Source organism: Nanorana parkeri, unplaced genomic scaffold (assembly GCF_000935625.1).
Source record: "Nanorana parkeri isolate BGI_ZX_2015 unplaced genomic scaffold, ASM93562v1 scaffold301, whole genome shotgun sequence".
In the NCBI taxonomy this organism is placed as follows: domain Eukaryota; kingdom Metazoa; phylum Chordata; class Amphibia; order Anura; family Dicroglossidae; genus Nanorana; species Nanorana parkeri.
Window position 1 is genome coordinate 1,372,938 of NW_017306569.1, and position 13,694 is coordinate 1,386,631.

Sequence of the window (13,694 nt, forward strand, 5' to 3'; positions counted from 1 at the left end):
CCTGCCGTCCCCATCCGGGGATGGGATTTCTCATGCAGTGTCACTATGCCCATAAAGGAATACTTTTTCCACATACACTCTCGCTTTGCTTATATCTAGCAATTGGTTAGGTAAGTCGGGCTCAAAATTTCCACTCGCCCCCTCGCAATTTGCGAGTGAAAATTGCGTGGGGGCGAGTGGAAATGAAGCCTCCTTGGGGCGGCTTCTCTCCTGTTAAATTATAATAAAAAAAATGAAAAATGTAAAAAATTATTTTAAAAAAGTGAAAACTGCTCCCCCCCGGACGCATATTTTTAGGCATGTGCGAAGACTAAAAATTAATTTCAGATGAAATGTGTATGTGTAATGCTCTGTGCGTTGTGCTGTGGTTGTATGTGTAATGCCCTGTGCGTTGTGCTGTGGCTGTATGTGTGTTGTGCTGTGTGCGCGTTGTGCCCTGTGTGTGTTTGTTTGTGTTATGCAGGGCAACTGGTGGCGAGTAACTTTGAAGGCCTGGCTAGTAGCTCAGGACCGGAAATTTTGAGCCCTGCCTTACATAAAGATGTCACACACAATACATAATCATCACAGTCTAAAAAAACATGTAAATAAATGTTTAAAAAAAACACACACACCAGCCATGTTCTCCAACCTACACTTGTTTTGCTTTTTTTTTTTCTCTGCCCTAATCATGGCAAACAAAGACAGAGGCCACAGTGTGAGATGGGACATTTGCAGGTTGTCTATACTGCACACTAAAATGCTCTCTCCTACAGCTAGGAGACAAGCTGCAAACAGTTGGGAGCCTTGCAGGATAATGGCTTGGTAACATTGCTACAATATATTAAATATACCATCCAGGCATCATCCATGATTCATAGATATTGCCAAAGCATGTTTCTCTGCATATTTGGCACAATTTGGAGACATGGCTGCTGAAGAACTTAAGCACAGATTTTTGGGTACTAGATGTTATAACCCAAGTTCTTACTAAGCAGTAAGAGTAGTGATCAGTTGCTTTCTGGAGAGGATAATTTTGCATGGGCACCAGCAGGCTTCAACACACTCCAATCTGGACACATTAGAACACAGCCATGACTAGGAAAACACTTTACACAGGGCATCAAAGACTGGATCATACATTCTCTAGTCGGCACAAAAAGCTAATAACTCATTGCAAATTAGGCCACCAGTAACTGGTCTTCCATTTAATATGCAGTAATTGTAGCAGTGGGCTACCTGGGGTTTGCATTAAATGTTACGGATGAATTAGATTGGAGTCACTTTGCTAACTTCACCGTCTTCACCAACTTATATAATGGCATGGGTAGGGGTAAATCAGCACACTCAAGATAATCTACATGGCACATCTGTAGATATTTTATATGTCTATCTATTGAAGATAACTCAAGCTAGCGGTAAACATGTTTCTACAATGACAAACAGAGATTATTTTTGGCACAGCTTGTTTCCCTTCAAACAGATGTGTGTAAATAATCAGTCAATCAGACTGACCATTTTATTTGATATTAAATGAGGCTAGTACCAGGGTGCATTTATTTAAGAGGCAATAAATATTTTTCTTCTCTATGAATTTCTTTTAAAGTTTTTACATTGCTAACACGTGTATTAAGAAACCCGCTGAGTTCTGCAGTATGCAACATTTCAGAAAAAAAGTTTCTGTTTTCTCATGAGTTTCTAGTGTTTGCTTTTATACTGCAATTAGATCTCAATGTGGTTTCCTTGTGCTAAGTGATATTTTTATTGGAAAAAATCTATTCCTTTAACCACATGCAGGAGTCATCAAAACACTTCACAGCAAGGCCACAGCAGTTGTGTGCTGTCTTAGTAAAGATGAAAAACAGTAGATTCTCCAATATGAAAGTAGACTTATCGCCACTATATTAAAGCGATATAAATGAATATACTGTAACTTCATGAAAACACTTCTGCTTGGGGGCTGATAATAAAGTTGTATGTTTTGTCTAAAAGGGAAACAGCATGGTATGTACACAAAACAGCCTCAATGGAGATACAATACAGACTTTTACATCAACATCCAAACATTAAAGGATGTGCAGGAGACAGAAGAACATTTCTTTCTGTCAATTCATTTTTGTTTGGCATTTTTGATTCAGTGCAGTCGATAAAATGCTGCATTAATATGGGATTTCTTTAATGGAAGGACAAACGTACCATCTGCTACACAGAGCACCAATATGTGATTGTAAAAACCCTCTACTTTCTAACTTCTATGTGATGTGAATTGCGCTGTAGCAATGTTCAAATTTAGGCACTAAACCCCAAGCCTGACAGTGTCCCTGGCTCCATGTGGAAGTTGGTACAGTAAGAAGAGGGAATTAATAAAAGTGTTTCAGACAAATGTTGCCTCAACTTTGTCCCAACTGGAGCACAGCCAATCAGCTTTTACATTTTCATTTTCTAAGCTGTGTGGAAAAAATGAAAGACAGAAGCTGATTGGTTTCTATGGTCAACCACACCAGTTGAGATAGAACTTGTCTCAGACATTTTTTATTAATTCTCCCCAGAATGCTAGTAAGGGTGACACACCAGGAAAACTCTCCCTGTCTTATAACAAATCAACATGGTGGTCCCTATTCAGTGGAGGTGGCACCTGTTATATCATTGCATGTTTGTGTTTAACAATTATTAACTGAAGTTTTTAGAAATATAGGGGTCTATTCACGAAGCAGCCGAAGGATCTAGCCGTAGCTTCGGCCGATCCTTCGGCTAGCTTCGGCCCCAGGACCCCTTAGGTTCAATAAAATCGAAGGGCTGCTGTACAGGCTATTCACAATAGCCCGTACAGCTCCCGAACTTGGCCAAGTGGCTCAGTCGAGCTGAAGGCATATGCCTCGGCTTGGCTGAGCCGCGCTGAAAGCCGAAGCTGGCCGAGCGGCCAGCCATTGGCCCGGCCGACAGCCTGCTTCTGACAGCTGGGCGGAGCCAGCCGTGATCTTACAGCTGGCTCCAGCCACCAGCTAACCAGGGACACTGATCTCCAGACAGCCTAACTCTCCCGGGCGCTCTGGGAGTCTCCTGCTCCCGGCCGCCATGGAGAGAAACACTGCTTTTTCTTTCTTTTTTTTTTTATTCTGACATGGGGAATACTAGAAAAAAAAAATAGAAAAAAAAATGCTCAGCTACATTCGGCTATTCACTCACTGCTGTTCGGCATCTACAAGAATAGACCGAACAGCAGCGAGTAGCCTGCCGGAGGTTCGGCTTAGCCGATCCAGAAGGAGTCGAACTCCTTCTGCAGTCTCTTGTGACTCAGTCTCTCTGTTGATGATCACAGGAGACTGAGATTATTTTACATCCAATGTTTTATCTTCTATTTTCCTAATGGACTATTGAAGATCCAGGATCATGGACATTTTTTAACCATTTATTATATTCACTGAAGTGCATATCATACACATGCGTTTTTTCTAGTTGTTATTCTTTGCACATTACATCACATTGTTTCACAGTTAACATCTATTGTATTTGATTTTCCATTATGGATATTTTGTAGCAATGCATTTACACTGAGGTGCATGGTATATACATGCGTTTCTTATTTGTTTTGAACTTTTTACACATTGTATCACATTATTTCAAGGTCAGTATCTACTATATCTGACACTTTTGCAGTTTCATTCACACAGCGCGGCTTTTACTATTCATTTTATACTATATATCTGACCACACAGATTTCAGCTGCTGCTTAACTTGATTGGAGTAGTGGCGCGAGGTTTCACATTATTCATTAGATCAGATAATGCCAACCACACAAAAGCTCTACTTTGTAACTGAGTGGAGTGGATATGCCTGATGGTAAAATTTTTGGGAGAAATGTAACAATTTTCAGTACAGTTCTCCACTGAAGTATTTAATAAACCTGAAAACACATGAAAAATAGATTGACAATGTTTATTTACTAAAAATAAAACTGCCAATTTCAAGAAAAGCTGTTCTGGCAGAAGTCAGGGTAAGATTACAGTTGTCATCTTGAAGATACTTTTAAACAATTCAATGGGATTTATTAGGCAGGTAACAAAATGTACCATAAATATATGAAGTGTGGAATAAGAAACTTACCACTGGTTAACTCATAGCCAAAGATTGACTGAGCTGAGGCTAATGATGATGACAGAAAAGAAAGGGACATGGAAGAACTAGAAGTATATAAAGTTGGTAAAAGAGAGCAGTTCCATCTTTCATGTTTGAATTGGTTCCTACACTCTTGAATTCCTAGTCTAGCTCCTTCCCGGATGGATGATAACAAGTATGGCTTCTTCTTACACATGTCTTTCTGCCGAGCACTTAGAGGAAGGTTGGAACAACCCAACTTCTCTGGAACTCCAAAAGACGTAACACCAAGCCACCTGCAGGGAAAAAGAACATGAGTGATCATATTGAAAAAATGTGTTGACCTAGTGCTGGCACCTCCCTCAAGTGTGTTGTACTAACACAACAATTCATATTTAAGAATCAACCCTGACCCTTATTTTCAAGCATCTTCAGCATCTAACTGCATATTCGCTACTAAATAGCTTCCTTCTGCACTGCCTGTTTCTGTGTTTTATCACAAACTTTGGTGCATATTATCAAAATAAGGTTGAATGTCTTTCATTGTCTTTCCTCCGCATCAATTTTCACTCCATTCATTACATTATTCAGCAACATGTGCAGAGGACAAATGCCATGTATGTTTCTTCTGTCACACACAGTCCTGTCTGGTAGGGCAGGAGACCTCATTTTAATCTTCTGAAGTTCTGTAGCATCCACATGTCTCCTCCCCATCACCACCTCATGACTGGACAGTGAAGGGAGAAGCATCAGATTAAGTTCATCTGTTTGTCTGCTCTCTTTTTCTGTCAGCATGTCCATTGCACTGCAGCACAACTGATTGGCTCCTTGTATTGCTTTTCCTTCCCTTAGTCTGAGCTCTGCTGTACAGGGACTGCAAGAGGTTGATACCAGGTCACATTCAGTTAATTACACTGCTTGCATTAAAATGCATGTATGGTGTATTACTGATTACAGATGTGCATGATACAGATTTGCCTGAGGTTCAGCTTTAAAGACTCTTGGGTTCACCAGCTATAATATTTTAAATATTACTAATTTGGCAAGCATAAAGAGACATGAATTTCCAAATGAAAGGCTATGCCTGAGTGAACAGCCAAATGCCATTCGGCTCGGTGATTCTGCTCGCTATCTCCGAGGTAGTGAGCAGAATAAAAAAATGACATGTAAATAAAAAGAAAAAAAGAACAACGGCGTGGGGTCCCCCTTTCTGATTCATACCAGACCCTTTAGGCTTGGTGGTGAATATTTGAAGAAAGCTCACACTCTTATAGATCAGGATGAGCTACTACAGAACCTGATAGTGCCAGGAAGTTTGCAGAGGAAAATCTATAGTTTTGTTTAAATCTCCAACACTTTAACAGGGGATGGCCTGTCAGCTGCAGGGGAGCTGCTTTGTGCCTGGACACAGTAGAAAATTATTTAACATGGCTGCATGCACACAGATTTTTTAGTACACTACGTAACATTTAAAACAAAAACATAATATAAAACATACTTGGTGAAATTAAAAGAGCTGCTGCATGGCCAAGATGTATTATTTTACAGAAAACAAATTATCTTTAAAGTGAACCGGTTATTACAGAAATTTGGGGGTTACCATTCCTGACTTTTCACAGAAGTTGATAGTTTTCTGGATGTTGTGGTTATTTTACGGCTTCACTATTTGTTGACCTAGAACAAGTAGGCAGCCAAACAGCCAATGATGTTAGACATCCTAACTTGCATCTTTGGTCCAGCTAATCAAAAGGCCAAGACATAAAGCCATAGAATGAGACCCTCCCCCCCAAAAAACCTCCCAATCAGCAGTGTAAACTTCTAAAATTTTATCATGACAAATTCACCTTGTTGCATTATTCACTAAGGACTGAAATGAAGTGAACCTGTGTGCACTTCAGACATCCTATCATGTGCAGGAGGAGTTATAAAGGTGAAAGTACTTCTTCTACACACAATCAGGTGTTTGGGGTGAAAATGGTTCAACTTACTTTAGCGCAGATCACACTGTAAAAAATCTAGTAGTGTATGATATTCTTTGAGCACTCGTGTATTGGTATAGCCTCACATAAAATGTCAGCAAACCATCCTTCACAGTACCCAACATGGTAAGAAACCAAAGACAAATTTAAGGTAAACTTGCAAAACCAACTAGATGAAGAAGCCCAGCTAACATCATCTATAGGAAAAACAATAGGTGCTATCTTCATCTTGCCATGTTTAAGTTACTTTTGACAACCAGGGCATCCAGAAGCCAGCACTTTTGCATATATAGAAATGGCAGTCTAAAAGATTTAGAGGTTACAAACTGACTGCTAACACTCAAAAAACTAGTTAATTATATGAATGGGGTTTCAGTTCTATCTATACTATATATAAGATGTTACTGGTCAGCCAGAGGGGTTGTTGTTTTCCCATACCTGGAGTAATCATTTAAAATCAGGTCTTAAGTAATAATAATATCTGCCATGACATGTGCACCTATAGGCAACTTAACCCTCTTAGCGTGAACCTTCAAGTGTTACTTGGAATTCAATGAAAAAAACAGTCAACCTTGAGCATCTTACATAGTTACATAGTTACATAGTATTTGAGGTTGAATAAAGACATTAGTCCATCAAGTCCAACCTATTAGGATCTCATTCTAGGAGTACCTGTACCCCTGTATATTACGGTCCCTTAAGAAATCGTCCAAAAGTTTCTTGAACAATTCCACATTATTTGCTGAAATCACCGCCTGTGGCAGTGAGTTCCAGACAGGGGGAACTGTTTATACATACAACTCTGAGCCCAAGTAACACACGGGGTTAATACCAAGAAGGCTGGGGATGTTCAGGATGGCAAGAGGTGGAGGATCAGTGAATCAATTCTCCCTCTGTGCAGTGAAGCCGTATGTGCTCTGCTCTGAGTACTTCCAGGTTCACAGCTATCAGATTGTGACTAGCTGTGGTCAGGAAAGGAACATATCGAGTACTGTGGAAGCAGTGGAGGGAAATCAACCCCTGATGTCTAAATATAAAGGGCCTGTCAAACAGAATATGCTATCGTACAAGAGCTTGTCAGCCTCGTTGTGATAGTAATAAAGTTAAGTAAAAAAAAGTAAAAGGAGTTTCAAAATAATGAAAAATGTAAAGGCCCTCCATGTATGCACACACACACACACACACATGCACCTAGGATGCCTGCTTGAACGTAAACAGCAATCGGGTACAATATATCAGTATAATATACAATATACAATATTGCCATGCACACTGGAGTAAGATAAATAATTATAGGGTCAATATTTACAACTAACTCTAAACTGATGAGCTGTGAAAGCTTTAAAATGTTGCCTATTTAACTATTGTAATGTTTCTCTGTTCTACGGGTGCATGCTATTTTAAGGCTTGACATATTTAGTATGTATTTGTTCGACATAGTCACATCTTTTAAAATTTGCAAAAAATGTAAGATTTATTTTGTTTATGAGCACTAACATTAATTTTAGTGTATTTTTTATGGAAAATATAGGTTTGAAAAGCTGTTGTACAAATATCATGCAACATAAAAATGTGCAACTGCCACTTTTATTCTAAGGGTTCTCTGCTTTTAGACATTATAACATTTTTGTGTGTTTTAAGTAGATTTCAGGCCTGCAACGCTGATACCACCACCCCTTTAATTGATTGTAAATACATATTAGGACTTTTACAGGTCTATTCACTAAAGGGTGAAGAGTGTGGAGAAGGCAGGAGAAGTGAACAATCTAGGCCAAAATAGCTGATTTGGAAAAATTCTCCAATTCAGCTCACTTTCCAGTTCAGCTATGCTGTCCTAGATTGTTCACTTCTCCTGCCTTCTCCAAACTCTTCACCCTTTTGTGAATAGACCCTTTTATTAGTTCTGTAGCAGCTATACAGACAACATGATATTTTTATTTTTTGAATACAGGAACCAAATCCTTTATTTTTACTGGAAAGCACTAAGAGGAAAGATGGTTAGGTAACATAGCACTGTTACTTATTAGACTTGTTAACAGTTAATTAGCAAAACTGCAAGGTAGTTATTACCCATAAAATTCACTTTTTTATATAATTCATTTGGTGCTTACTATATACTACAATTTGAGTGGCTTAAGAGTTATTGTTGGCAAATCTGTGCAGAGATGCTAATCAGTGAAATATTTTTTTTTAGATTATAACTTTGAAAAATTTAAAAAAACTCAGGAGAATATTTGTTTCTGAAGACATTTTTTATTTTTACATTCTTTGGTTGTTACCAGCTATAAAACAACACTATACAATATACTGTATGTATATATATATATATTGCTGGTGCTAGTTGAGTTGTTTGGCTACAAAGTACCTAGGTTAATACCCACCGTGGGCAGATCTTTCCCCAATAATAATGAAAGATCCAAAAGCCTCCCACTGTCCAAAATGGTGACTCTCAAAAATAAAAAGCTGTACTGAACTGACTGGCTCCTAGTATTGTTTTGCCTTATGACGTGCTATTGCTGCAGCATCTGTTGGTGCTAATGCTAGAGCCCCATTCTCTTCAGTGTTTCCCCAAACCAGGCCCTGTCTCTTATGATAGCAAGCACTAATGATGAGGATGCTAAAGATCACGCATCTATTACCTAATCAATACCTAGTTATCATAAGCAACTTTTAGAGCTTGCCTACTCCAAATAAAAAATATGCACGCTAACTCATTTAACAGGACATTGCAAAGAACAAATCTAAACTGAAAAAAATACAGTAGCCCAAAATAACCAGATTCAGGTTTACTGAAGCCTGATGATTGACAGGTGGTTGGTTATTGAAGGTTCTTGCACTTTGCTCTTTGCCTTGTTAGTTTATGTAGATCTATCAATTGCAAAAGCATTTCTGAACAATTAAAATCAGTTGAATTAATCTGAAATAAATTCCAGCAATAGAGTGGCAGCATAAATTGCACATATTGAAAAGAATGGGTGAAGTAACAACGTTTTTTACTAGTCCATCTCAATCACTTATACTCACCTTACTTGTGCTTCCCTATTGCTTGGTTGCTCAGTCATAGTGGTTACATATATCCATCACTTCTGTATCTGAGGGAGCTCCAGGGATGCATTGCTTGGTCTGAGCGGCTACTTGCTGGGCTGAACATTGTCACTTGACAATGAAGACAACTTCATTAACTGTGTGTAAACCCTAACACTGAGCTTACACAGGGTTTGACTCCCAGACTCTGGGAACAAGAAAGGTGAGTAAAAGTGGGGAAGGCTAAGATGGTATGTGAGTCATCATAGACTAAAATATTGAACAATAAAACACATTTGGTGTGCGATTGAAAATACGATCTATCAGAAACGATCTACTGAAAATTATCCTTTTATTCAAACTGTATTACTATCTGTTGTTTGACACATGCAAAAATTAATTTAATCCATCAGAAATTATCAATAGAATTCTGATGTTATTGATTGATTTGCCAGCGTTGAAATCTAAGTAAAGCTCACTAAATCGATTGAATGCACAGTCTCTGGTTTATGATTCTTATTTAATTTCATCAGTCACACTGAAAGATCGATGGAATAATCATATCCATACTTGTGTGGTTACCTTAAGTGACTGTGTGACCGAGTCTGAGTATCTTTAAAACAGAACTTCGGGTAACATTTTTCTTAACACCCGAAGTGAGGCTAAGTGCTCATTTTTGTCTAGGCTCAGGGTTAAGTGTTCATTTTTGTCTAGGTTAAAAAAAAAAAAAATTATACTCACCTGAACCTCTGAGCCAGCTTGCTCCTAGACCAGTCCCTGGAGCCTCTAAGGGTATAAGGTCCCTGAATCATCATGTTCTATACACAGTGTATTGGAGATTAAGACACAGAGAGATATGCCATTGCTGCAGTGGAGGAGGAGACAGCCAGCTGGCTCCGAGGTTCGGGTAAGTATATCTTTGTTATTTTTGAACCAAGGCAAAAACAAGCCCTTAACCCTACAGTGTGTGGATAACCCCACTGCAAGAGTTAAGAAACATTTTACCCAGAGTTCTGCTTTGATAGCAGTTGCTTAAATGAATAGAACAATCTCTCTGTATAATTCAGATACCCCCAAAACATCCAGCTAGGTAGGGTGCAATATTTTACTAAATGGTTACCTTTGGAATATCTGACAAAAAAGATGAATTTGGCTGAAGATGACAATGATAGATAGATAGATAACAGAATGCAGTGATTTGTACAGTGCCAAATGGCTGGTTATAGGTGGACAGATATGGTGTGGAGATATCTGCCAATCCTCACATGACTGGTACAGGTGACAGAATCCACTGCAATACTCATCCTGAGAACCTTCACTGTTCTCCATAGACATAGACCAGCTCAACAAAACTTCCTGTATAACAAATAGTGCCCCTGACTGCATGGGACCCTCATTATCACCCCCAAACATTCAATTGCTAATAATCACAACTAAAGCTCAATATTTGGAGCATCATTTCCTGTACTGAGCTGGCTGTGGTCAGCCAGACACATAGGAGTTGATTTAGTGAAGGCAAACAGACTGTTTGTCTTGGAAAGTGAATGTTTAGTAAGCTTTGTAAATAATATAATGTATAAAAAATTGTGTTCACTGTAAACATCCAATCATGTGCAAGGAAATTTTTTTTTAAAAAAATAATATTTTCTTGCACATGATTAGTGTGAACACACTCACCTTATTTACCATGCTGAGGAAAGATGTGAACAATCACTTTTCTAAGTGAGCAATTTCTACTGCTTTAGTAAATTAACCCCATACTGTCCAGTTTGGAGAAATCAAAACATGATTGCTAATTGGTGGTTCCAGCTTCTGCATACTCTGCATTCTGCATACTCCACAAATGAAACGCGGCAAGTGCAAAACTTTATAATAAGTAGTATACAAACATGCATATCATAACGCTTTTCAGTTACTAATTTAACTACCTTTAGGTTTTGATGAGGGAAGCCATTACAAATTATCGCAGCAAGCTGTAAAATATTTATTGGACTTACAAAATGCTGTTGGATGCTAGCTTGGACAAATAATCTATTTGTTCCGAAGTAAGGTCTCTATTGTCAGAGCACCAGAAATGTATAGAATTCCAGTATTTCTGGCTTAACGCTGCTTAGTAAATAAAGCCCTGAATTCTTCAGACCCAAGTGTTAACATGTGGGCAATTTTCTAACGAGCCACCAGACTGACTGGCGATATTTATGGCTATGTTGGCCAGAGACTCCTAACAAGAGAGCAAGAAATGTCATACAATAGGAAAATATATATAGCTCTTATCTGAAGTGCATTTTATGTCAGCAGCATCAAACAGAAGAACAAAGAAACACACATGGAACACAGTACACAGGGTTTAAACTATGCTACAGGAATCCAGAGGATTAGCACATCCGTAAAATATCTGATCCAGATAAGGTATCACAACATCACACAGTAATCTAGTTAATCCAGAATCAAAAGAGATGCAGCAAATGACTAGAAGACAGCTGTGCAATGTAACTAATACTTGCTGCTCTGTCAAGGCTACCAATTTTAACAACGAGGCTTGCAAAGTGTGAAAGCATATTTCAGATATAAAAAAAACTGGCATTCCAACCAGGATGAATTGAAGGACTCTCTATCACAATTTTAATATAAGAATAAATAGCAACAAATTGCCCCATACTTGAAGGTTTAAAATAAAGAAAGAAAATAAAACATACACACTTGATATATATAAAGCACTGTCACAAAATAGTTCTGCAGAAGTTTCCACATATTTCTTAGATTAAAGAAAAAAAAAATCTTTGCATGGATTCAGAACAATGTTGCCAATTGCAAACAGAAAAAAAAAAAACTAAACCTACATGAAAAAGTTTTCTCTGGGGGCAAAGAGCAGACTAAACGCATAATGTTTTAATCCATCTAATAAAATATGCCTCTTTGGAACATGCCAACTCCTCAAGTCCCTGAAAGAAACAAAGGAGTCCAGCTTGAAATATTTTGACAAACCAAAACTGAACTTGCGCTGGAGATCGAATGAAATATGTTTAACATATTTTAGAGCTGCATGTAAACATGTTTGAGAGCTGTCATTTTTTTGTTTGGAGACTCCAGATGTTCTCTGGAAAAAAAAAGGCTTTGCTGTTTAGGAAAATAGTGCTGATACTGGAACTCTATAGGGCTGGTCTGCTATACAGGACTAAGTACACAGGGACTTCTGCAAGAGACACTTTTGTTACAATTACAACTTCAAATAGGAGAATAGTGCTGATACTGGAACTCTATAGTCTGCTATAGGACTAGGTACACAGGGACTTCTGCAAGAGACACTTTTGTTACAATGACAACTTCAAATAGGAGAATAGTGCTGATACTGGAACTCTATGGTCTTCTATAGGACTAGGTACATAGGGACTTCTGCAAGAGACACTTTTGTTACAATTACAACTTCAAATAGGAAAATAGTGCTGATACTGGAACTCTATAGTCTGCTATAGGACTAGGTACACAGGGATTCTGCAAGAGACACTTTTGTTACAATTACAACTTTAAATAGGAAAATAGTGCTGATACTGGAACTCTATAGTCTGCTATAGGACTTGGTACACAGGGACTTCTGCAAGGGACACTTTTTGTTACAACTACAACTTGTGGACCCAGCCCTGAGATGATGACAGCTTGGATATAGACATCGCAAGAACTCAAATCAGTGGTCCGGCTTTTCAATCAAATACACAGGATAAAACTGCATAAAAACGTTTTTTTAGCAAGAAAATAAAAATCTACAATTTGGTAATAAATGGACACTTGAAGATATATTAAAAAAAAACAAAGGTACCTACATCCAGTTTCCTTGTGAGCAAGGGAACACCGCCATGAGTATGGTCAAGAGGACACACAAATGACAAAGTCCAAAAGAAGTCCCCTTCTCCATCTCCAGAACATTTATTTATTCCTGTAGCCTCAATGGAGCTTTGCTTTGGCCCTTTCAAGCAGGTACTTATAATGTGATTTCTGATTCTTCAATCATTTTCCTACTGAATAATCAATGGATGTGCCTGTGATGAATGCAGCAGCCAAGACGGACCAGTCCTTATAACCTAGGTAAGATCTCTTCTCTTTGATTGTAAGTCCTCTTTCCAGGCTCTTCAACTTAGCCTTTTTGGTTACCTTGGAATTCCATCTGTGATTGGCCAGGGTTCTGATGAATAACAATACATGCATCAAGACAGAGCCTATTGGCCAGCACGTCTATGTAGGGTGGGAGGTGCAGAGGTCTAGTACAGGGTGACAGCTCTTGTATGTGACATGAGAGCCCAGTGCTGCCAGTCTGCGGTCTTATTGTCTCCTCTTACACACAAAGCAACTGTAAGAAAGTTAGCATTATATTATTTCTAATAGATCACACGCATGCATGTCAGAGAAATGTGGCTACTATTGGGGTTGTGCACAATAAAATGAATTATGAGCACAGGATTTAACTACATAAAATGTGATTTGCACGCATGACATACCAGGAAAGAGGCACTCTGATCACACACAGGCAGCAAATATTTCACTAGTAACACAAATGTAACTTTGAAATACTGCTGATCATTCCAGGTCCCTCTCTTCCAGTGTGACATATGACAATGATGGAGC

General features: G+C 38.5%; 1 protein-coding gene across 1 annotated transcript in view; it reads right to left on the minus strand.

Annotated features, from left to right (window-relative positions):
* The window catches only part of WNT16 (Wnt family member 16), a 20,836-nt gene extending 7,783 nt beyond the window's left edge, over window positions 1-13,053 (minus strand). The window contains exons 1-2 of the mRNA XM_018557739.1: window positions 12,896-13,053; window positions 4,084-4,370 (exon numbers count right to left, since the gene is read on the minus strand). Coding sequence (XP_018413241.1) covers window positions 4,084-4,370; window positions 12,896-12,987 — 379 coding nt within the window. The 5' untranslated portion in view covers window positions 12,988-13,053. The remainder of the gene's footprint in view (window positions 1-4,083; window positions 4,371-12,895) is intronic.
* Window positions 13,054-13,694: the final 641 nt, after the last annotated feature.